The 25,259-nt window shown below is 37.7% G+C and overlaps 2 protein-coding genes across 6 annotated transcripts in view; one reads left to right on the forward strand and one right to left on the reverse strand.

Annotated features, from left to right (window-relative positions):
* ASB3 (ankyrin repeat and SOCS box containing 3) overlaps positions 1 to 25,259 on the reverse strand; it is a 113,696-nt gene that overhangs the window by 85,844 nt on the left and 2,593 nt on the right. Inside the window, exon 1 of one of the 4 annotated variants that reach the window (XM_053200594.1) lies at positions 466 to 1,394. The exons of the other annotated variants lie outside the window; for them this stretch is intronic. The gene's annotated coding sequence lies outside the window, so the exon portion shown is untranslated. Of the gene's footprint in view, positions 1 to 465; positions 1,395 to 25,259 lie in introns of those variants that run through there. 4 annotated transcript variants of the gene reach the window in all.
* On the forward strand, positions 3,558 to 11,618 carry CHAC2 (ChaC glutathione specific gamma-glutamylcyclotransferase 2). Of its 2 annotated transcripts, XM_015074698.3 has the most exons (3): positions 3,576 to 3,904; positions 8,559 to 8,594; positions 10,624 to 11,618. In XM_015074698.3, the coding sequence occupies exons 1-3, from the start codon at positions 3,770 to 3,772 to the stop codon at positions 11,005 to 11,007; spliced, it is 555 nt and encodes a 184-aa protein (XP_014930184.1). In that variant the 5' UTR covers positions 3,576 to 3,769; the 3' UTR covers positions 11,008 to 11,618. The 2 variants fall into 2 exon arrangements, with proteins under 2 accessions (XP_026928261.1, XP_014930184.1); XM_027072460.2 differs by lacking the exon at positions 8,559 to 8,594 and having other exon boundaries at positions 3,558 to 3,904.

The raw sequence follows: 25,259 nt of genomic DNA on the forward strand, positions 1-25,259 counted from the left end.
AATGAACAGTATAATGAATCCAGACAATATGGTATTATAATTGTATAATGTGATAAATACTGCTATAACAAGAATCATATTAAAATATAGAAATGTATCAAACTAATACATTGTACACCTTAAATTCACACGATGGTATATGTTAAATTGTTAAATAAATAAATAAATAAATAAATAAATAAAGCCTTTTAAAAAAAAGGTAATCTGATTGGAACAAATGTACATTCCTTTAGGTGAGGCACAGAGACTTCAGTTCTTTGGCTTGTACTCTTTGCAAAGCCTGTAAAAATAAGCCCCAGAAATGTAAAAGGGAAGAACCAGGAAGTGAAGGGTCTAAGGGTTTGGGACTCCTTGAGGGGGGGTGGGAGGAGAAATCATACATAATTCCAGTAAGTTGTGAACCTATTGTTAACTAAACAGCACAACTTTTATTTGACATTTCTGAAAATGAATCATCTCACTTACTTCTCACACAGAGGTAGCTGAAGGCCAAACTATGGAGAACTTTGAATGCCAGGCTACATTTTGTTGAACCATGCTGATGAGGTTTAGTGGTGATGGTGGGGGTTCAGAGTGGACGGCCAAGAAAAAATTCTTGAAGACAACTTCAGTGCAAAAAGGTGATTTTACTAAAACACAGGGACAGAGCTGTGGGCAGAAAGAGCTGCACTGGGGTTGTGAAGAGTGACTGGTTATATACCTGGGAGTTGTGTGTGGGAAGTAAAGTCAAGGGGAAGTTTCCAATGGGATTTTCATATTCTAAAGACTCACAAAATCCATGGAGGCCTAGCTATTGTCAAACTAAGATTGCTTTTCCCTCTAACAAAGCATTAACATTATGATAGTAGGGAGTTCCTGGACTTCAGGCTATTGATAAAATTGCCCCCTTTTTGTAATTGTACCAAGGTATTTGTAAACTGATGGAGACCCAAGTCCTGTATGACTGTGATCTCTATCAGTTAACCATTTGTTTTTTTCCTTTGTTTTTGGGCAGCCAAGAGTGCCTGAGGGATATCACATATTTGGGGGCAGGGGGGTAGTGCTAGCTTGTGCTTGGCCCTTAGCTTGCCTTATGCTCCCTCATCAATGCTAACTTCCAGCTAAGGCCATTATATCCAAATTTCACAAAAAAAGAACAGACTACACAATTTATGGCAATTTATAAGCATATTCATCTGATACAAGAAAAAATTCTTTCTATGTAGGAAAAACACAAGCACATGCATAAGAATATGCCTCCAAAGACATTAAAAAATAGCATTCAAGTGAAAACAAGTATGAATCCCTTTCCGAATCTTACTGGCCTTCCTCATAATTACAAATGTTGTTAATGGATCTAGATTAACAGGAAATAACCTGAAAAAATATCAGAACTGGGTAGTATCTTTGAGCTTCTAAAGGGAAGAAGCCAAGGAAGAAGCCAAAAGAAATGTACTATCACCATTCCCCTCAAACCTTAATACCAACTAGTTCACATGCATCAACTGTATGTAAAATCTCCTTTTACAGAAATTTTCCTATGCTCTTGACTAAATAAAAGCATAAAGTCAAACAACCAAAAACCTCAACTGGATCCTGGATGGTGAAAAAAATATCAAAGTATCAGCTACAGGGGTGTCTGGGTGGCTCACTCGGTTGAGAGTCTGACTCCTGATTTCGGCTCAGGTCTAGATCCCAGGGTTGCAGGATTGAGCCCCTCGTCGGGGCTCTGTGCTGAGTGTGGAGCCAGCTTGGGATTCTCTCTCTCTCTCTCTCTCTCTCTCTCTCTCTCTCTCTCTCTCTCTTCCTCCGCCCAACCCTCTCCCTAGCTCATGTTCTCTTTCTCTCTCTTTCTAAAGAATTAAAAAAAAAATTAGTATCAGCTACAGAAAGCAATTATGAGACAAGGAAATCTGAGTATGTAATAGATATTTGATTATGTAATTCTGCTAATTTCCTTAGAAATGGCATTATGGTTATTAGGAGAAAGTCCTTATTCTTTAAGTACATAGCAATGAAAAGTAACAAATGCAACTTACTTTAAATGTTTTAGATTAAAAAGCATATATAGAGAAAAAAGAAATAAAGTAATTGTGGCAAAATGTCAATTTTTGGATCCACATGGCAAGTATATGAATGGTCAGATACTTTTTTCAAAATTTTCTGCATCCCAAGCGATTTGACACTTAATCTTCGAGAATATATAAAAAGACCTGGTTATTCTTTAATGGTTTTTTTTATATAAAATTTTTTTAATGTTTATTTTTTGAGAGAGAGAGAGAGAGACAGACTGTGAGAAGGGGAGGGAGGGGCAGAGAGAAAGGGAGACACAGAATCCAAAGCAGCCTCCAGACTGAGCAGTCAGCACAGAGCCAAAGGCGGGGCTGGAACTCACCAACCTGGAGATCAAGACCAGAGCTGAAATCAAAAGCTTAACCTACTGAGCCACCCAGGTACCCTAAGGCCTGGTTATTCTTAAAATGTTTTTCTTTGTAGCAGTTTCTTGCTGGTTTCTTAACACTTCAAATAATACTCTGAACCTGGGTGTCTTAGTATTCTTTTATATAGCTAAGGACGATGAAATAGAAATCCTCAAGAAAGGGGTGACTGGGTGGTTCAGCTGGTGAACTATCTGACTTCAGCTAAGGTCATGATAGCGCAGTTTGTGGGTTCTAGCCCGGCTTCCAGCTCTGTGCTGACAGCATGGAGCCTGCTTCTTATTATGTGTCTCCCTCTCTCTCTCTGCCGCTCCCCCACACGCTCGCTCTTCTCTCTCAAAAAATAAACATTAAAAAAAAAAATCTCAAGAAACAAGGATTTGCTAAGGCTTCTATTTTCACATACAGAAACACAGCATGATAGTCTGAGTGCGCCTCCTAAACAATATTTTGGAGTAGTGGCGCTAGGCTGCAGACCTTAACATTTTTTTTAGGATCTTCACCTGTTGGAAAAACTCATGAAAGCTATAAAGCTTCTCCCCAGAATGCACAGAACCCAAATTCTGTACACAATTTCAGGTTCCACATATCGCTTCTACAGCCTGTACATAAGGCAAAAACCTTCGCCTATTCTCTTCTGAGCTGCTGATAATGCTAAAGATAAATAAGGTCGTTTAGCGCGTAAAATTGATATGAGCTGAAGCACTAGTAGCTCTTCCGCAGGCGTAAAACTTCTCTCGTAAACTTCCCGCTTTTATGAGAAAGGTGAGTTTCTTAGGTGTAAAGTCAAATACGGCATTCACAACTTGCGCTCCTCTGGCTGCTGTTAAATGGACAAAAACCCAATTCCAAAGCAGAACAAAATGTCTTCCTACGTGACACAACCGCGGTTCCTGTATGTCTCTTTCCCGTTATCTACACCACACCGGCCGCGACACCAGGCGCGACTCTGCCCTTCCGTTTCTCCTTGAAAGCGTTCGAAAACAGCACACAGTTCCAACCTCTGAGCCACAAAGCCTATAAAGGGATTGTGGGTATTGTAGTCCAGTGCACATGCGCAACAGGAGGTTAGGGTGACTTACAGAGGCTGAAAAAGAACCCACTGCTTAGCGAACCGAAGGTCAATCGTTCTTGATACCCCAAGCAAGGAAACAGAATAACGTTGACTGACGAAGTCGGAATACATCCCTCGAACTACACGTCCCAGTGTGCTTTGCGCAGCGCGGCCATTGCGCCTGCGCCCTCGCAGCCGGTTACTAGCATCTGCGAGGCTGCAGTTCCCGCTGGGGCCGGCACCGCAGAGACCAGAGCTGAGGGTCGACCGCCGTCACAGCGGAAGAGCAAGGGAAAGGATGTGGGTTTTTGGTTACGGGTCCCTGATCTGGAAAGTGGACTTCCCCTATCAGGACAAGTTGGTTGGATACATCACAGGCTACAACAGGCGCTTCTGGCAGGGGAGCACCGACCACCGCGGGGTCCCGGGCAAGGTGAGGCGCCAGTCAGCCCCCCACCCTTAACTGCCTTCGGAGCGCCGCTTCCCACCCAACTCGCGGTCCAACTCTGCTGGACCTCCACCCCAACATTTACGATGACCGAGCAAGAAAGTTAGGAATAATGCTGTTACATCTGTGCACCTTTCTCTCCACCTGCCCTCTACTTCTCTCCCAAACCAAGGGCACTACTTCCGAAGCCTCTTGAGACGCTGATGGTTAGTTTCTTGGGAAAGCAAGAAACAGGGGCAAAGGCGCACAAGCTCGCCCAAGGCTGATGGGCTGGCAGGAAGCCCCATCTGTGAGCGACCTCTGCCATTTAAAAAAAAAAAAAAAAAAAAAAGGCGGGAAAATCAATCTCCGTTTCACCACAGACTTGAATACTAAAATCAACCTGCACATTCAGCTTTAGCTTTTTAGCAATTAAATTTGTTGGCATTTCTGCATTCTGGCAGACTTTCATTGGTTTAAGTTTAAACAAGCATATTATTTCCAAAAGTTTTATTTTATGACATCTAAGGTCACATAGGAACTAGTTTCCAAAATTATCTCCGGTTGTTAAGGAGCTTACCGTGATCACTTTAGTTGTCAGGTATCGGCGAAGTTAAATATTTGAGTTCTCGGTTTGTTACTTGAGTAACACAGTGCCCATTACTGTGTCCAGCATTATTTTAATCTTTATTTCTCCACGTTTCTCCTCTAAATTATAAATGTGAAATGTAAGTTCCTTGATCTATTTTTCACTCATTAGAAGACTTTCATCCCAATATATGTATACTAGAAAACTAGTAGCAGCTCAGCCTTGTATTGGCTGCAAAACAACCAATCCACAAGGAAAACAAGGTTGTGGGTAACAATTTGGATAACTTAAATACTGTACTTGGTTTACTTAACCTTCTAACTTTTGGAAGTGCACAAAATGTTTTATTGTTTGTATGTTCTCTAAAGTACTCAGAGCTATGTATGAGCTTGATTACTGTTTTTTAAAGAGAAATTAATATTGGCCCCAAAACACAATATAGTAGGCAAATGACTGGAAAACGGTAGTGACTTAGGGCAAATGCACATTTGTAAGCCAACAGGAGCTTCATGTCCAAAATTTCTTCTAGACTATTATAAAAGAGGGGTGCCTGGCTGGCTCAGTCGGTAGAGCATGCAACTGGATCTCAGGGTTTTAAGTTCAAGCCCCACACTGGGTGTAGAGATTACTTAAAAATAAAATCTTAAAAAATATATATTATAAAACAATGTTTAAGACTTTAAAGAGTTAAATAAAACTTCTAAGTGAAGTAAAATGCCTTTTGAGTTGTCAGATACGAACACTTAAAATTTCTATTCTGAAGAAAGAAAGGCTCCAATTTTAATGACGAAGTATTAAATACTTACAAATGTTTTGATAGCATATTTTACTATTCTAGTTTCAATCAAAACATATATGTTTGTTATATAGCATATTGAGATATGTACACTGTTGGAACAGAACAATAAGAAGTTGTCAAGTCAATACAACAGCTCATGATTCTTTAAAAGAAAAAAGGAGCTATAAAAGCCAGTATCTTTTTACTTAAATTTACTAAAATATAGGGCAGGTAAGTTGGGGTACAAGGGGACTGCAATGGCTAATAGTTTTACACTTACTTTTAGTTAAAGAATACATCATAGAAAATTAAAGGAAACTCTATTTTTTTAAGTATACTATTTTGTTAAAACTGGAAAGAATATTTTAATATTTTTTATTACAATGGATCACCAGCCTTATATAAATACAAAAGGCTACAAAGATATCCAGCAAATTAGAAGAATGATGTGGATGTTTTATAGGACTATGTTTTTTATAGCAACATATGCTCCTAGTAAGTTAGTCATCATTACATATGAAATGTGATATTATTAAACAAATGTTAGGCTCATTTCCACATACTGCGATGTGACATTTGTGGGAAAAATACCAAACCTACTTCAATTATGGTTTCTTTTTAGCTTCATTAAACTTTAATTTCTTCCTAAGTTTTATTAAGCATCTCATTTATATATAAAAAAACTGGCACTGTCTCACCCAAATTAAGGATTTATTTAAATGTGAAAAATTTTTCACAGCAGAGAGAATATATTTCAATTTCAAAAAGAAACATTTTAACACGAGATAATCATGAACATTTACTAAATCTCTAACTTTTCTAGACCTAGATCAGAAAAATTACTCATTACTCAATGAAAGCATCTATAATGACTCATTTCACAATATCCTCCAACCCATTCAGCTTGAAAGACCCCTGCTTTAGTTTCAGTCCCCCCAAAAGCCTTTCATGTGACTTACAAATATACATTGTTTCTCAATAATATATATGTATTTTAGAGACTAAGAACATAAATTTTAGAAAATGTTTCCAAGTAAATTTTCAGTAGTGCCAAAAGTCCATGTCTGTTCCATAAGCTGTCACAGGGAGTCCTTTATATCCCCTTAAAATGAGTCCCTATGTACTCTTGTTTTCTGTTTCAGCTGCCACCACCTAAGTCCAGGACTTTTCTACCACTCCTTCCCCTTTCAACAATTACTACTGAGCACTTAGGAGACAGCTATGCAAACAATACCTGACAAGTGCCACAGGAAAGTGAATAAAAGGGAAAATCACAGTTTAGGAGAAAAATCTGCTGCAAAGTCACCTGAGGAGTCAGCCAAGCCTTTATGGATGTAGTGCAGGAGGATATCCCAGAGACAGAAAAGCAAGGAAGGGCATTCTATACTGAGCACTGGTATATCCAAAGATACGAATGTTTGTTAAAGTTATAAATAAATCAGTACATATTGAGGGAAAAAGTGGTAAGAAATAAGGGTTGTAGTTAAATCATGCTGAGAACTTTTAGTTTTATCCTGTAGAATTTTTAAACCCTGAAAAAATTCAAAGCACAGGAGTGAGTGACCCAATTTTTGCACTAGAAAGTCATTCCACTGCCAAGTAGAGAATAGACTAGAGGTAAACAAAACTAGAGGCAGGCAACAAGGTCCCTAAGGAAGCAAATGAAGGATACAGAGGAACAACATACAGAAAAAGATTCAACAGACAGTTACCAGTAATTGATGACTGTTGGATACAAGGGGAGACAAGGAAAGGTGGAGTGCAGAACTTGTCACCAGGACCACGAACATTTCTTACTCAGGGTCTACCTTCTTCCCACTCTAACCATACTATACACTTTACCACTCATCTTCCCCAAACACCTTTTATCATGCCAGTCAGCTTCTAGTCAGTGCTGCAGTAGCTCCTAATTTCCTATTTCTCCCAAATTTCAGTGGCTTCTTATTTTCCATTGTCCCCTAATTTCACCTCCACTCTGGCTCTTCAAATCTGACTATCCTATTTCTCCAATTTTCTTTCTGAATCATCTCTCCAGGTGGGGCCCTCTGCTAGTCAAACATTTAGCCTGGTGTAGTCTTGCCTCTAGGCCTGCACTTGTAAATCATGCCCTTTTGCCAGAATTTTGTTTTCCTTTCTGACCACCCAAGACTCAAAATTCTTAATTGCCTTCATACCATACATCTTAGCCCTTAAGTGTTCTCTACCTGTTTCATGTGTTAAGTTTGTGTTCCAGAATTATAATATAAACTCTTGAAAGCAAGAATTAAGGTTTTATCTTCTCTACAACACACACTAAGTAGTCAATAAATAGCTCCTAATTCATCTTGAAATTGAAAGTAATATGGAAGTGCCTACATAACCCACACCAAGATATGTGTCCTCATTATAGCATTATCTTAAATAGAAAAAAGGTGAAATTGAAATGCCCAACACAGGAATGTTTAAATTATAGCTCATTGATGATACAATATTATGCAACTATTAAAACGTATGATAAGACTAACAGGAAAATGTAATTAAATTAAATAAGAAACATAATCCCAAATCCCATGTTTTCCGTGATTACAAATTGTCTATACAAATGGACAAAGACCAGAAGGAAATAGCAATGAAGATGACACAAATACCTGAATTATTTATGCTCCCTGTGTGTCAGACAATGGGCAAATAAATATGTTAAAATGTGGCTTAGAATTCAGCATTCTCACTAATGAGGCTAACATGTCAGTAGATACATAGCCTTTGGCACCAGGTAGGAAGTGTACTTAAAAAAAAAGGCAAATTCTCAAACAGCTCCAAATCTACAGGATCATTAACTCTGGGACTGTACACAAGCAGTGTGTTTATCAACCCTCCATGTAATTGTGATCTACACTAAAGTTTGAGGGCCACTTCCCTATTATAGGAAAGCACTCTGGAAGAGCATGTTTTGTTCCCTAATAAAACTATAGCAATCTGATCAGAACTTTTATAATTGCTTCTTCCTTTGTCTTTCATTTTACATGAGCCTTAGTCACAGGTATTTTTTTTAATATATCCATTTTTTTAAGTGAATATAATATAGCTAATATACATAAATTGAAGGGAATCTTTTAGAAAAGTCAAGATACTTTGGATAATGTATATTCTTAATTCACTTGAAAATTTATCATAAAAATGAGTACTTTATGGAGGTGTTTAGTATGAACAATTAAAATATTCCATGTCAACAATAAATTGGTAATGCTCAGTTAGTTGATAAACTTTTGATTCAGAAAAAAAATTTTTTTTTTTTTTTACTTTTTTTAAAACAGCCTGGAAGAGTTGTGACTCTTGTTGAAGATCCTGGGGTATGGTATTATTGTTCTTTTTTTGTGTAGTCTTTAATCATATAAAATGTTGAGATGTTTCTCAGTTTTAATAATCAATGGAATTTTATTAGCCTAAGTCATCACAGACAGCTTGAACAGTAGGTCTAGAATTCCTCTCTGTATTTATTGTGTTTCTTTTTAACTGTTGGGAAAAGCTGGAATGCAGAATGCCCGGTAGACAACAAAATAAAACCAAATGGCATGTAGTCTTTTTTTTTTTTTCTTGAGTTTATTGACTAAGAATTTGGCATTAATGGCGCTAGGCCTCAGACAGCCATACTGCCACTGAAGCACACTTGGCCATACTTGCCACATCAAGTGGAACCATTGAAACTCTCATATTTGCTAGGAGTATACTATTCTCAGCAAAAATCCCTGTCAGGAGTTACCACTTTTCTTTCTTGCCTAATTTTTTAGTAGCACAACAGGTTTTTAAACAGGTTTGGGGCACTAGAAAACGTATTTACCTGATAGTCCTCTGTTTCTTAAATATTTTCAATCATTTCATTGAGGTATAGATTCAGACATTCATAGTGTGAAGGTAAAAATTTAACTTTGTAAATGACTTTGATATACAAAAGTCAAGCAGCTATCAACAGGAAATGAATAATGGTGAAATAATGAAATGCTTTCCTAATTTACATTAGGAAAAGCATCTATAAAAATGGCCTCAAACTGGTAACTGTAACTCTTAATTAAAGTCAATAAATGGCACTTTGTTTCTACAGAATGTTAAACTCACTCAAGAACCGGGCACCGGATGGCTCAGTTGGTTGAGCATCCAACTTCGGCTCAGGTTATGATCTCACCGTTCCCGAGTTCGAGCCCCACATTGGGCTAGCTGTCAGCCTGTCAGTGCAGAGCCCACCTCAGATCCTCTGTCCCCCTCTCTCTGACCCTTCCCAGCTTGCACTCTCTCAAAAATAAACATTAAAAAAAAATTCACTCAAGAAGATACTTTGCAACCTAGAGTTTAATAATTAAAGCTAGTAATTAAAGGTTGTGAAAAAAACTAGATAATCTATAACTACAAACTATAAATAAATCCTGTTTATATCGGATATTTTATTAACACTAAAAAACAAACCAAAAAACCTCTGCAGCCAGTTTTTTTACTGACACTTTGTTCATGGGCTCTCAACAAAAAAGACTGCCATTTAGTATTCTGCATGGAGTTATTTACAAAGGATATTTGAAAGCTCCTGCAGTGAAAAAATGAAGAAAATGAACTTGCTATGGCCTTCAGTAGTTGATTGCTTTCTTACAGACCTTTTAAAACAAAGAACCCTTTCTGTAAATAAGGAAACAGCCGGTAAAAAGATAAGTGACACTCAGTTTTAGCTAAAGTAAGTTGGTGTATCAAAGCCCTCCCAGATAGCACCCAGCACTTACATCCCCAAAGGTAGGCTCCCAAGTGGCTACAACACTCCATAAAGCAGTTTGGAAACTACCGTCCTGTACCATCAGTGAAATGTTTAAGGATTTAAAACTTTAGAACTGTGTTTAATGACCAAATGAACACCTGATTTTTTTTCAGTCCCACTAGTTAAAAGATACGATTTTTAAAACTTAAACAATGATAAATATCCTAGTGTGCAAGAAATTACTTATTCAGACTGAAGAATTTAAAATGCTGATTTCCTTTATTGTTTAGTTTGTACCTCCCAGTGCGCTTTAAAAAAAAAAAAAAATGTTTATTTTTGAGAGAGAGAGAGATAGACAGACAGTGTGTGAGCAGTGGAGGGGCAGAGAGGGAGACACAGAATCCAAAGCAGGCTCTGGGCGCTCAGCGCGGAGCCCAATGTGGGGCCAAACCGTAAGGTCATGACCTGAGCCGAAGTTGGATGCTTAACCACTGAGCCACCCAAGCACCCCTCAGTGCACTTTAAGTGAATCAAAACTACACTGACTTCTAAGAACATACAGCTATTTTCTTAGAGCATAACATATCTTCACCTATTTTAGCCCTGTAAATTCTAAATAATACGTTCTTTTCATTTTTCAACAGGGTTGTGTATGGGGTGTTGCTTACAGACTGCCAGTAGGAAAGGAAGAAGAAGTAAAAGCATACCTTGACTTCAGAGAGAAAGGAGGCTACAGGACCACAACAGTCATTTTTTATCCAAAAGATCCCACAACAAAACCATTTAGTGTGTTGCTATATATTGGAACATGTGATAATCCTAATTATCTTGGTCCTGCACCTCTGGAAGACATTGCTGAACAAATTTTTAATGCAGCTGGTCCAAGTGGAAAAAATACAGAATATCTTTTTGAACTTGCAAATTCTATTAGGAACATTGTGCCAGAAGATGCAGATGAGCATCTTTTCTCTTTGGAAAAATTAGTAAAGGAACGTTTAGAAGGAAAACAGAACCTCAATTGCTTATAAAGACCTAATCATTGACTTTTTCAAACAAGCAGAGCTTTTAGTCTTCAGAGAATAGGTTCATGTACACTGGCAATATGATTTGGAAACATGTTTGTTTACTTGAAGATCTTATTTATTTTTAATGTTGTATTATTCAAGCTATGATCAAATGTGTGGTTTAATTGCACATATCCTAAAACACATAAATATTTAAAATACTGGGATAGAGTTAAAGAAAAATTCAAGTTTTAATAATATAATGGTTTCCTAGCTAAATAATATTGAACACTTGCTCATGAGAAGTGAGTTCTTTAGAAAAGTACAATGAAGGATGAAGTTCAGAGCTTGTTATTTTCAGAGTAAAAATAATTGTGTCATTTCATGTCACAATTCTATTTTCAAGTTGTAGAGAATTAAACCAAAAGATAATACCTTCAATATATTTCTGTACAGTAATTCTGTAACCATGGTTTAGAATATATAATCTTAAAATAATGTATAATTAGAAATATGTGGTAATATAGACAAGATTTCAACCTTGATTGTGAATTTCCTTGTTCAGGTATTATATAAGACCCTTTCCAATTTAAATCAAAAAGACTGGCATTTTTAATATAAAAATTTCCTTAGAATTATAATGTACTATACTTCTTTTTTGAATAAATGCATTTTACTAAAATGAAAAAAACATTCCGCTAAAAAAAGCACAACTTACAATGTACCAATCACATCCACGAAATGACAAAATGTAGTCTGTCATTCACTCACTTTGTATTAATCTTACAGTGAAACTTGAAAAAAAGATAGATGGCCATTCTGATATAACAAATTAACACAACCATATATATAATGAAAGTTTAGTGCTTGAAATGACTTTTAGAATTATAGTTTTTTAGGGGCACCTGGGTGGCTCAGTAGGTTAAGCATCCAACTCTTGATCTTGGCTCAGGTCATGATCTCATGGTTCATGAGATGGAGCCCTGTGTCCAGCTCTGTGCTGACAGCGCAGAGCCACCTTGGGATTCTGTCTCTCTCTCTCTGTCCCTCCTCTGCTCACTTGTGCGTTCTCTCTCTCTCAAAATACACATGAAAGAAAAAAGAACTGTAGTTTTTTAAAATGTATAAGATTAACTCATGTAGAATTGATCTTGATTCTAATGAAGATTTTTTCTTTTTTTTTTTTAAGATTTTATTTTTAAGTAATCTCTACACCCAACATGGGGCTTGAATTCACGACCCCAAGATAAAGAATCACACACTCTTCTGACTGAGCCAGCCAGGTGCCCCTAATCAAGATTCTTTCTTTCTTCTTTTTTTTTTTTTTTTTAGTGTTTATTTATTTTTGAGAGATAGCAAGCAGGGCAGGGGCAGAAAAGTTTCACATTAAATAAAGTTGTCCTACATAGCAGAGAAAGTAGCCCTTTCCATGTTTTTCTATTTAGTAACACCTAACTTAGTAATTTACTTAGCTCTATAACTATTGTAAATATTTTCCCAACATTTTCATTATTAGTTTTCTAGAAAGCATTTCACTTGTCCTGTAAAACAAGAAAAGGTACTTAATATTAATGATATTAATGATCATTAACATTAATGATCATCTCATAAGGATATGCTGGGCACTTTACATATGGAAGCATTTTCTGGGTAACTCCTCTGAGCTTGTTTCCATACTATCCTGCAGTTACTTATCTGTTAAGTAGCAGGAATCCAGGTCTCTCTCTCACTCTAAAAGCACTAGATCTTTCTATGATATATTTAAAAACCCACCTGAACTTCACCATCTTTACTATACAGCATCTTTTTTTCAGGAGGTAAACAAGATTAACTATTTTTATATAATGAAATAGGTACCTTGTTACATAAAGATGTTAATTTTTTTTTAAGTCTGAATCTTTTTTAATTTGAGAGAGAGCACATGCAAGTGGGGGAGAGGGGCAAAGGGAGATAAAGAATGAATCTTAAGCAGGCTCCACACTCAGCAAGGAGTCCGACACAGGGCTCGATCCCATGACCCTGGGATCATGGAGCCGAAATCAAAAATCAGACGTTCAACCGACTGAGCCACCCAGGCATCCCGTTAAAGTTCATTTTTATAGATGTATATAGATTCCCACAAATATAATGAGCCTATCCAAGACTCACATAGGTGAATTCAATGTTAAAAAGCCTTTCATTTTACAAACAAACCTAAGTCCAAAAGAGTGTGTGACCTCCCCAAAGTGATTCTTCTACCATTTAATATATAATTGTTACAGAATATAAAGAGCAAGGGGTAACTTTGGGATGCCCATTTTTTGTCTTTCTAGGCTTTCAGTCACAAGTTAGAAAATATGTAACTATAAATATGATATGCCATCAGCATTTATAGGGAAGCCATATTCCAAAGAGCTCAGAAATAAGGGATGTTAATTTTCCTGGGATAGGGAGAAACATGACTAAAATGGAGAAGTTAAATGAATAGTACTGAGTTAGAAGCTAGGGTTTAAAGCCTCTAAGTTAGCAGGAATGAAAAGGTATTAAGTTACCTAAAGCCTAACTTAACTTTTGTTAGCAAAACTGTCTGTCTTTACAGTCCTTGGGTCTTACTTTCAAGACATTTTTTTCTCATTCTTTGCTAATTACACACAAAACTCAAAGACTCTCTTTCCTCAGAGTACAAATATTAGGTTTCAAATTTTAGGTATTCAAGAAAAGTATGAGTGTAAACCCTACATTAAGAAACTTTTAGGGGCGCCTGGGAGGCTCAGTCGGTTGAGCATCTGACTTTGGCTCAGGTCCTGATCTCACATTTCATGAGTTCGAGCTCCACGTCAGGCTCTATGCTGACAGCCCAGAGCCTGGAGCCTGCTTGGGATTCTGTGTCTCCCTCTGTCTCTGCTCCTCCCCTGCTTGCACTCTGTCTCTCTCTCTCTCTCAAAAATCAATAAACATTAAAAAAGAAAAAGAAGGGGCACCTGGGTAGCTCAGTCGGTTAAGCGTCCAACTTCAGCTCAGGTCATGATCTCACAGTTTGTGAGTTTGAGCCCCGCGTTGGGCTGTGTGCTGACAGCTCAGAGCCTGGAGCCTGTTCTGGATTCTGTCTCCCTTTCTCTCTGACCCGCTTCTGCTCACACTCTGTCTCTCTCAAAAAAATAAACATTAAAAAAAATTTTTTAAAGAAAAAAGAAAAAGGCCATACTAAATTCTAAAAAAAAAAAAAAAAAGAAAGAAAGAAAGAAAGAAACTCTTAATATAAATCTCTAATGGAGATTTTTTAAAGTAGGTCTTTCTACTCCTGTAGGCCACTATTATGTTTCCAACAATCACTCTTCAATCTACCCAGAATGGTAAATCCCATCTAAATACCACCTCCACAGATAAAAAGTTATCATTTAGGGAAACAAAGGTTATGATGTCATCTCTGAATATTTGAAAGTACAAAAGACCAATTTTAGGGGCACCTTAGCAGTTCAGTCAGTTACGTGCCTGACTCTTGATCTTGGCTCAGGTCATGATCTCAGTTTTGGGAGTTCAAGCCCCATATCAGGCTCTGTGCTAACAGCTCAGACACTGAGTGGGATTCTTCCTCACTCTCTGCCTTTCCCCTGCTTGTACACATACTCTAATAAGCAAACAAAACAAATAAATAAGCAAACAAACATTAAAACAAAAAAAGACTGGGGTGCCTGGGTGGCTCAGTTGGCTAAATGTCCAACTCTTGATTTTGGCTCAGGTAATCTCACAGTTTCAGGAGTTCAAGCCCCACATCAGGTTCTGCACTGACAACTTAGCTTGAGATTCTGTCTGCCCCTACCCCACTCACGCTCTCTCTCAAAATAAATAAAACTTTTTAAAAATTAAAAAATAAAAGGGCACCTGGGCGGCTCAGTTAGTTAAGCGTCTGACTTCAGCTCAGGTCATGATCTCACAGTTTGTGAGTTCAAGCCCTACATCAGGCTCTGTGCTGACAGCTCAGAGCCTGGAGCCTGCTTCAGATTCTCTGTCTCTGCTCTTTCCCCGCTCATGCTCTCTCTCTCCTTCAAAAATAAATAAACATTTTAAAAAAAGATTAAAATTTTTTTTTAATTTTTAAAAACACTGATTTTTGAAATGTGGCCATTGTCTACAGACACGCATTTCATCTTAAGGAATTTTTTTTCATTTTCAACCAATAAAGTACCTGAAATGATTATTTTAAATTTTGAAGGTACTTATTTAATTTTAACATGTGTGAAGCATTATACAATACCTGATGTAATAATATGTATTACCTAATATTACTTTATATTATATATTCAGATTACCATGGTTTTAGTATCTCTTTGAGATTCATAATGAGATCAATCCTGCCTGTAATTTAAGAACCATATTTGATCTATTAGATATTATTCAAACATTTTATAGTCAACATTTCATTCTATTAGATTTCTCTTTTCCATGGATACATAGCTTTTAAATTATAACTTGGGAGCAGCTATGAATATCAATGCATCATACTCCTATATTTTACCATCCCTGATTCTTTCAAAGTCAGTCATATGATACATGCACTTACAATTCTTAATTCCCCCTCATCATATGTTAAAAATTTACATATGAGGGGTGCCTGGGTGGCTCAGTTGGTTAAGTCTCTGACTCTTGATTTCAGCTCAGGTCACGATCTCACAGTTCTTGAGTTTGAGCCCTACATCGGGTTCTGAACTGACAATCTCTCTCTCTCCCTCTGCCCCTGCCACATGCGCATGCACGTGCACTCTCTCTCAAAATAAATAAACTTAAAAGAAATCTACATATGAAATATTCCAATTATGCTTATCTTTTCTCACCAGAAATACTGTGACTATATTTTCTGTGTATTTATTCAGCTCTTAACAATCTCTTTTTATGCATTTCTAAAGGCTTAAAATAAATTCACCCTAAGCATATATTAAAAACTCAAAAATTAGTGGAATGATTTTGTAATTTTTAAATTTTAACTCCTCCAGAGACAACTACTAAAATTATTATTCTGTATGTCAAGTTTATATGATGAAAAGAAGCTTTAGTGAATTTCAGGGTGTTTTCATTCTTCTTAAATTTCATTTTCCCTTTCTAAAATATTATATAGTTGGGGCACCTGGGTGGCTTAGTCGGTTCAGCATCCAACTTTGGCTCAAGTCATGATTTCACAGTTCATGAGTTCAAGCCCCATGTCGGGCTCTTTGCTGACAGCTCAGAGCCTGAAGCCTGCTTCAGATACCGTGTCTCCTGCTCCCTCTGCCCCTCTCCCATTTGCACTCTTTCTGTCTCTCAAATATTATGTAGTTTAGCACTAATCTCTTGGTGGTTTAATTGTACTGAACCTTCTTGTCTTTATAAAACTTTAACAACGTACATACACACATCCTGTAACTGGAAAAACCACCACTTGACCCTGTAATTTTCTTTATTCTTTCAACTTTCCTATCCTTCACAGAATTTTTTTTTCAAGTTTTTATTTAAGTCCATTAGTTAACATATAGTGTAACAGTAGTTTCAGGTGTACAATTTAGTGATTCATCACTTCCATATAACACACAGTGCTCATCACAAGTACATTCCTTAATCCTCATTAAGCAACTCCTTAAGCACCCATTTAACCCATTCCCCCAGCCACCAATCCTCCCAAAATTCTCAATTTGTTCTGTAAAGAGTCTATTTCCTGGTTTGCCTCTCTTTTTCCCCCACTATGTTCATCTGTTTTATTTCTTAAATTCCACATGAGTGAAATCATATTTGTCTTTCTCTGACTTATTTTCTTAGCTTAATACTCTTTAGCTCCCACATTCTTGCAAATGACAGGATTTCATTCTTTTTTATGGCTGAGTAATATTCCATTGTGTGTGTGTCACAGAATTTTTTTTAACTATCATATTCTACTTCCTTATCAACTCTTCTTAATGCCCCTCCAATCTCCTTTTACTCTTGCTGTGCTCACAGAATCAGTGTAGTCTCAAGTCTCCAATAATCCCTTCCTGATTTAACTCAAAGATCTCAGTTTCATCCTTTATGATTAATGCACCAGACACTACTAAGCAAGCACCTGATATCAATAAGGCCAAAAGAGAATAACATTTCATTGTAGGGGCACCTTATATCTGGAGCCACCTTCTAACTTAACCTCTAATCTCTTTTCTTCTTTCCAATACATTCTCTACTCTGCACTCAATTATCTTTGTAAAATAGGAAAGTAACCTGATCAATAATCAAAAATGCCTTCCACTGCATACTAAACTTCAAATTCTTTTATCTGTTATTCAACTATTTATAATCTGTTATCAGCATATTTGTCACATTCCACTTCCCAATAATACACCCTACCCCATGCTCCAGTCACACTATCCTCCTCATCAATTAAGACCCAGCAAAAATGAGGGACTCATGTTATGTGGCAAGCCATGACTATGCAACAAGACTACCAAAATAAAAAAGATAGTTACCAGCTATCAAGAACCAAATGTGGGGCACCTGGGTGGCTCAGTCAGTTAAGCATCCGACTTTGGCTCAGGTCAGGTCCTGATCTCATGGGTTCTAGCCCTGCACTGACAGCTTGGAGCCTGGAGCCTGCTTCAAATTCTGTATCTCCCTCTTTCTCTGCCCTTCCCCTGTTTGTGATCTCTCTCTCTGCCCTCCCCCCCCCCCAATAAAGAAATAAACATTAAAAAAAAAAAAAACCACTTTGGTGGAGAGACATACAATCAAGCAAACCACAGGGTGCCTAGGTAGCTCAGTCGGTAAAAAGGCCGACTCCATTTCAGCTCAAGTCATGATCTCAGTTTTTGAGTTCCAGCTCTGCATCAGGCTCTGTAGGGACAGTGGGGAGCCTGCTTGGTATTCTCGGTCTCTTCCTCTCTCTCTGCCCTCCTCCCCACACCTCAAAATACATAAACTTAAAAAAAAAAAGCAAGTCAATTTAATTCAACATAAAGGCTGTGACATAAAATACAAGCAGAATACAGGGGCGCCTGGGTGGCTCTGTCAGTTAAGCATCCAACTTCAGCTCAGGTCATGATCTCATGGTTCACGTGTTCGAGCCCTGCGTCAGGCTCTGTGCTGACAGCTCAGAGCCTGAAGCCTGCTTCAGATTCTGCGTCTCCCTCTCACTCTTTGCACTTCCCCTGCTCACGCTCTCTGTCTCTCTCAAAAATAAATAAACATTTAAAAAAAATTTTTTAATACAAACAGAATACAGACTGGCAAATTATTAATTAAAACTAATTAAGATCAATGAAAGCCTCATAGAAAAAAATAAACAGTTGTTCATGGATCAAAGAATAATAATTAACCTTATGTAGCAAATACTATATATGCCAAAATCTGTTCCAGGTATTTTACATATATTAATCCCCATTTTCTTGGATGATGAAAATGAGAGACAAAAAGAGTTTGAGTTAAACAAACATAATAATAATAACTATCATTTATTGAATACTTACAACATGCCAGGCACTATGCTAAACACTAAAAAGGAACAAAATGAAATTAAGGGCTTTAATTTTTTTAAAAATCGTGAGAGATGGCAGCTTTCTCATTTTGTACCTCCGCTGGTGTTTTAACTTCAATGAGATTTCCTCCTAAAATAGAATCAATTAAAGGATAAAAAAAAGAAAAGAAAAAGGATTCATTTAATTATCCATATCCTACAGCCATAATTTTTTTAACTTAAGCAAAAGTATGCTTTGCTCAGTTTTCTCAACAGCATTAATCGATGTATTCAACAAATATCTATGAATTATCTACTCTGTGTGAGATAAACTAAGGACATTAATTTTCCTCCACTTCTATCAAAATTCCACTAAAATGTATTCATTCATTCCAGAAGAGAAAAAGCAGATGGGATTATATTGGGGATTAAGCCAGTGCAGAAAAAAACTTCAATCTAGAACATGCACACAGGCACAAGAAGGCTGCACCCATGGAGAAGCCATTCCTGGCAGCAGAACCTGGAGAACTACCAAACATGAAAACAGAAATAGAAAGGAGGGGGCTGTAGGATTAAAATCAGGATGATTAAAATATGTATATGGAACAGCCAAGCCAAACCTCTTACCCCATTCCTTTACAAAAAGAAAGTCTATCAGCAACTGTGTTGGTTTCTAGCTAAAACCACATTTGTTTTTCTTAATTGAGCAATCTACCCTGAAAGCATTAGAGCATCCTCATACTCCCCAACAAAGCCTTCCTTATTTGGCCATAGCCTAGAGGCAGACAGGGGAGAAGCAGCTCTTTTCCTGCATTTCAGCCCTAAAGTGAGGCCCAGCAATTAATACCATGCTCATTTACAAAGAGCTCAAGACTCTTTTTTTTTTCTTTCTTTTCTTTTTTTTTTTTTTAAGGAAAAGCAAAGGCACAAGAGAAAAGGATGAAAATAAACAACTAACCTGAAGGAAGTACCACTATTTCTGGGAACAGAAGATAAATGTTTAAAATTTATAAGTGCTATCCTAAAAGAAATTCATAAAGACACTGCAACCATGAAAAATGAGCAACTAGAGGGGTGCCTGGGTGGCTCTGTCGGTTGAGCCTCTGACTTCGGCTCAGGTCCTGGGCTCGCAGTTCATGAGTTCGAGCCCCACATCAGGCTCTCTGATCAGTGAGGAGCCGACTTCAGGTCCTCTGTCCCCCTCTCTGTGCCCCTCCCCTGCTCAGACGCTCGCTCACTCTCTCTCTCTCTCTCTCTCTCTCTCAAAAATAAATAAATAAACATTAAAAAAATATTGAGCAACTGGAGTACACCTGAAACTAGATAGCACATCATAAGTTTAAGTGGCAGCAGTTACTTTCTTTCATAGTAGAACAAAAAACAATAGTGTGCCCTAAAATATACGGCAAAGGGGGGCTGCTATGATAGACTTTAAGACAACAATCAAACGCAAGTCATGAACTTTGACTGGAAAGGGAATAAAGGTAAATAAACAGTAAAAATTGAAATCATTGTTATTTTTCTAAGATGTGATAGTAGTATACATCTTAGGTTATATAGGAGTCTCTTCATTCTTAGTCATTGACTTTTTTCAACATCCAGGCCATTGGTCTTATTCAAGGTGCCACATTTTAGATTTGGTTATTTCTTAGGCTTGGCGAGAATACAACATAGGTATTATTGTACACAGCTGTTGCTGTATACTTGGAGTTTTAAAAATTCGTTCTTGTACAGGACATCTGGGTGGCTCCCAGTTGGTTAAGCATTCGACTCCTGATTTCAGCTCTCACACTGTGTGAGATCAAGCCCTGCATCCAGTTCTGCACTGTAGAGCCAGCTTGGGATTCTCTCTCTCCCCCTATCGCTGCCCTTTCCCCCCTACCATCAAAATAAATAAACTTAAAAAAATTTTTTTTAAATTCATTCTTACAGAAAATTCTTAGTAAAAACTTAAAAATATAAAGCATGGGATTAAAAAAAAGAATCATGCTAGCTTGAAATCAAATTTCCACTCTCCTTTTTTCTTCCTATGCCTAAGAAACAAATACAATATTCACATCTGCACCTGTGTATTTGCTGGTATTCTGTCACCTGTGTGTGTTATATTTTAACCAAAAAATGTCTAAAAACCAAAAGCTTTTCTTTTCCTTTATCTTTCCCAAAATGTGCATCCCAGTTCTCCTATGTCTTCTTTCTTATTACTGCAGAATAAATTATATTCAAAGAAGGAATTGAAGGAGAAAAAAATCAGTATTGAAAATGAAGAGAGGGGCGCCTGGGTGGCGCAGTCGGTTAAGCGTCCGACTTCAGCCAGGTCACGATCTCGCGGTCCGTGAGTTCGAGCCCCGCGTCGGGCTCTGGGCTGATGGCTCAGAGCCTGGAGCCTGTTTCGGATTCTGTGTCTCCCTCTCTCTCTGCCCCTCGCCCGTTCATGCTCTGTCTCTCTCTCTGTCCCAAAAATAAATAAACGTTGAAAAAAAAATTTAAAAAAAAAAAAAAAGAAAGAAAATGAAAAGGGCAATTACCTTCTTCGGCAGCCTCTGGAGTAATTAGTGCTACACAACCTAAGACTGCACACCAGCTGTTCAGCTGAGCAAATGTCGTTGTTTTTACTGGTTTTGCCCTTTTTTATGTCTAAATGAGAAACAAGAGATCTGGGGTAACTTTTAACTCAAAGCCCAACTGTCTGTTTCCCATTTGTGATTCATAAAAATTTCAACTAAAAAAAATTTATAGTTTTATTATAGCATTGTTTACAGCTTGGCATATATATAATTTTGTATGTGTAAATTATATTAGAATATAGTATTAACTTGTATCACAGTTTCCTCATCAGTAATATGGGGAAAATAATAAAACCTACTTTTGGGGTTATTATGAGGAATAAGTCAAATAAGTTAATATAAAGTACTTATTAAAATAGAGCCTGGGGGCGCCTGGGTGGCTCCGTCGGTTGGGCATCCGACTTCAGGTCATGATCTCATGATCCGTGAGTTCAAGCCCCGCGTCGGGCTCTGTGCTGACAGCTCAGAGCCTGGAGCCTGCTTCGATTCTGTATCTGCCTCTCTCTCTGACCCTCCCCCATTCATGCTCTCTGTCTCAAAAATAAATAAACATTAAACAAAAAAAATTTAAAAAATAAAATAGAGCCTGGACACAACATCTGTTACATGAACAGAATATATAATAAAACTGAATCATCATTAGTTCTTACATCTTACTACTTATTTTCTCCATCAGAAGGATAAGAAAACAGAGTTCTGAAGAGGTTAAGTAACATTCCCAAGGTCAGACATATGGTTAGGTAATAGAGCCTCTGCTCCTAACACCTCGCTATTTTTTTATAAAAATCTTTTAACATTTATTTTTGAGGGAGAGATAGAATGTGAGCAGGAAAAGGGCAGAGAGAGAAGAAGACACAGAATCTGAAGGTGGCTCCAGGCTCTGAGCTGTAAGCACAGAGCCTGACATGGGGCTCAAACCTATGAACCATGAGATCACGATCTCAGCCGAAGACAGACACTTAACCAACTGAGCCACCCAGGCGCCCCTCACTCTTCAGTTGCATAAAGTTTGTATATAATCATTTATTTAGCCATAGCCTTAATGGTGGGAATTCAGATATCCAGAGGTTTTTTTGCCATTATAGATAATACCACAATGAATACCTTTGTACATACATCCTTATGTATCAAGGCTTTTGTTTTTAAAAATATTTTAAGTTTACTTTTGAGACAGAGAAAGAACACAGGGAAGGAGTGGGGGAAGAGTGGAGATAGAGAATCCCAAGCAGGCTTCATGCTGTCAGAGCAGAGCCCAAGGTGGGGCTCAATATCATGAACCTCAAGATTATGACCTCAGCCAATATCAAGAGTCGGACACTTAACCAACTGAGCTACCCAGGCACCCTAGGACTTTTGTTTTAAAGGAGAAAATTCAAAAAATAAAATCACTAAGCCAAAGGTTTGCATAATTTTAACAGAAATTACTAATTTTAAGACATTTATTATAGCAGGTCTATCTTTCCTTCTATAGTATCTGGATTTCCTATCTTACTAAAAAAATGTCATCTCTACTCCAGTTACATAAATATTCTCCTAATTTCTTCATATAGATACATATCTTAAACCCCTTTAGAATTTACTTTTTGTGTATTTTGTGAAGAAGGGATCTAGTTGGTTTTCTTATATGTGGCTAGCAAATTATACTCGCAGTATTTATTAGTTAAAACATCCTTTTGGGGCACCTGGGTGGCTCAGTTGGTTAAGCATCCAACTCTTAATCTTGGCTCAAGTCAGGATCTCATGGTTTGTGAGTTCAAGTCCTAAATCAGGCTCTGTGCTGACAGCGCAGAGCCTGCTTGGGATTCTCTCTCTCCTTCTCTCTCTCTCTCTCTCTCTCTCTCTCAGCCCCTTCCCTGCTTGAGCACACACGCTTTCTCTCTCAAATTAATTTTTTTTTTAAATCCTTTTCCCACCAGGGTAAAATGTCACCCTTGACACATATTAAACTCCTTATGTCATTCCCAAGCTTCTTTCCTGTACTCAAACCAAATTACTTTTGATCTCAATAGGTCTTGGGCTCATGTTCTTTCATCCACTTAGAATAGGCCTTTCCCAAGCTCTATAAATCCAAATCCTACCATCTGTGAAGGTCCAATACAAATGCCAGGACTACTTTATTAGTTTCTACCCTTCCTTCCTCTCATCCCTTGCTAGAGGTAATCACTCCCTCCTTTGAATGTCCACAATACTTTATCTGTACAGGACTTCTCTAACACTCCCCACTTTTAATATAATTAGTTACATACAAGTCCTATCTCCTTTCTAGGTGGTAACATTCTGATGGACTTGATCTGTATCCACATCATTTTATAGCACCCTTAGTACTTGGGACAGTGCCCCAAAATCATATATGTTAGATGAATAACTGCACAACTTTCTTGTCCCCTCCCCAGATCTGCAGTTCTGCAACTAGCTGAAAATTACTGCATTGTACACAGAAAAAGGTAGCTTTGCCAAATAAAGGAGGATTTTTCTGTAATCCATAAATCAAAAGTGAAAATAACTGAAATTTAAAATTACATATTCTATACCATATTTATACGAGAAAAAGTCAAAAGACTATTAAATGAAAGTGTTGACTATTTTTTTCAGAATAGCAATTTCTAGGCTATGATAGAATTAACAGATTCAGAATAATCTTCTACATATTTATATTGAAATCCTCTATGATGATAACCTATGTGTATAATAATGACATTAGTGCAAGGTAAGATTAAGTGACTTATGAAATACCAAAGACACAATGCAAACTACCATCTGAATTACAAGCAGAGCAGGTATTCACTACTCTGACAAAATTCTGAAGTGCTAGGAAGGTCTCCTGCTTGCCCCCAAGCATCTTTGCAATCAGTGAGCTATTGCCTAAAAATTCATCATGAATATTCACAGTTTCATTTAAGAGTCTAAACCAGTTCTCAATCATGGGCCATTTTTCCTGCCAAGGGACACGTGGCAGTATCTGCAGACATTTTTAGTTGCCACATGAGTGGGAGGGATTATTAGTAACATTTAGTGGACACAAACCAGGTGATGAGGGAGCACAAAGCAAGCTGAGGGCACAGTACAGGCTAAGAGCACCCCTGCCCCCAGGTGGAATATGTGTGATATTCCTCAGACATTCCTGGCTACTCAAGAACAAAGGAAAGGGGTTCAAGTGCTTGCCATGGTAATGTGGGAAACTAAGGCAAACTAAAATTTAAATTCCCTTACTGCCTACAGCACATTGACAAGTCTTTGAAACAGAGCAAATGGGAACCTTGGCTTAACATTACCCTGACCCCCCAGGATCCTGTAAGTCTACTTTAACATATAAAAACTTCTTTGGAAACTTCCTTGATCTCAACTCCCCCACAATACACGCTGGCAATCATACTCCAAGCTTACGGCCCACAGATATACATCTGAAGGGCCTCATGACTGAGGTTTTACTACACCGTAATAAATTCATTTTCCTAAAAGGAGCTAGCCCCTCAAGATCCTGGAAACCTGCTTCCAAAATACTTTAGAAACTTACTCTATCCCATACCCCCTCCTAACCTTAGGATATATAATCAGTTACCCGGGGCGCCTGGGTGGTTCAATTGGTTGGGTGTCTGACTTTAGCTCAGGTCAGGAACTCGCAGTATGTATGTTCCAGTCCTGCGGCAGGCTCTGTGCTGAAGCTTGGAGCCTGCATGGATTCTGTGTCTCCCTCTCTCTCTGCCTCTCCCCGACTCACATTCTCTCTCTCTCAAAAATAAGTAAGTTTAAAAAAAAACTTTTTTTTTAAAAATCAGTTACCTGTCACAACCCCAGTGCAGCTCTTTCTGCCCACAGGTCCTGTCCCCATGCTTTAATAAAATCACCTTTTTCTGCATCAAAGACATCTTCAAGAATTCTTTCTTGGCCATCGGCTCCAAACCCCCCACCATCACCCCAAAACCCCATCACCAAAGAGTTTCTTACTTATGTGTTATTTATTTAGACACCTGCCCCCCCTTACTTGAACATAAGCTCTATTGAGCCAAATTCCATTATTATAGCCCCAGAGACTAAACCAGAGCCTTATAAGTATTTTTAATTTTTATTAGTTAAATGTCTTTTTCTTTTTTTTTTTTAAAGACTTTTAGTCTCTACAGCCAAAGTGGGGCTCAAACTCACAACGCTGAGATCAAGAGTCACATGCTCTACCAACATAGCCAGCTGATGCCCCTGTTTTGTTTCATTTTTAACGTTTATTTTTTGAGAGAGAGAGAAACAGAGCATGAGCAAGGGAGGGGCAGAGAGAGAGGGAGACACAAAATTCG

The sequence above is a fragment of the Acinonyx jubatus genome, chromosome A3 (assembly GCF_027475565.1).
Source record: "Acinonyx jubatus isolate Ajub_Pintada_27869175 chromosome A3, VMU_Ajub_asm_v1.0, whole genome shotgun sequence".
NCBI classification, from domain to species: Eukaryota; Metazoa; Chordata; class Mammalia; order Carnivora; family Felidae; genus Acinonyx; species Acinonyx jubatus.

What these genes read in the sequence shown, in the direction of transcription:
- CHAC2 (XM_015074698.3), top strand. Translation starts at nt 3,770, where the DNA reads ATGTGGGTTTTTGGTTACGGGTCCCTGATCTGGAAAGTGGACTTCCCC. An exon ending in ACCGCGGGGTCCCGGGCAAG is followed by an intron (nt 3,905 to 8,558) that starts GTGAGGCGCCAG and finishes TTTTTAAAACAG; the next exon opens with CCTGGAAGAGTTGTGACTCT. An exon ending in CTCTTGTTGAAGATCCTGGG is followed by an intron (nt 8,595 to 10,623) that starts GTATGGTATTAT and finishes ATTTTTCAACAG; the next exon opens with GGTTGTGTATGGGGTGTTGC.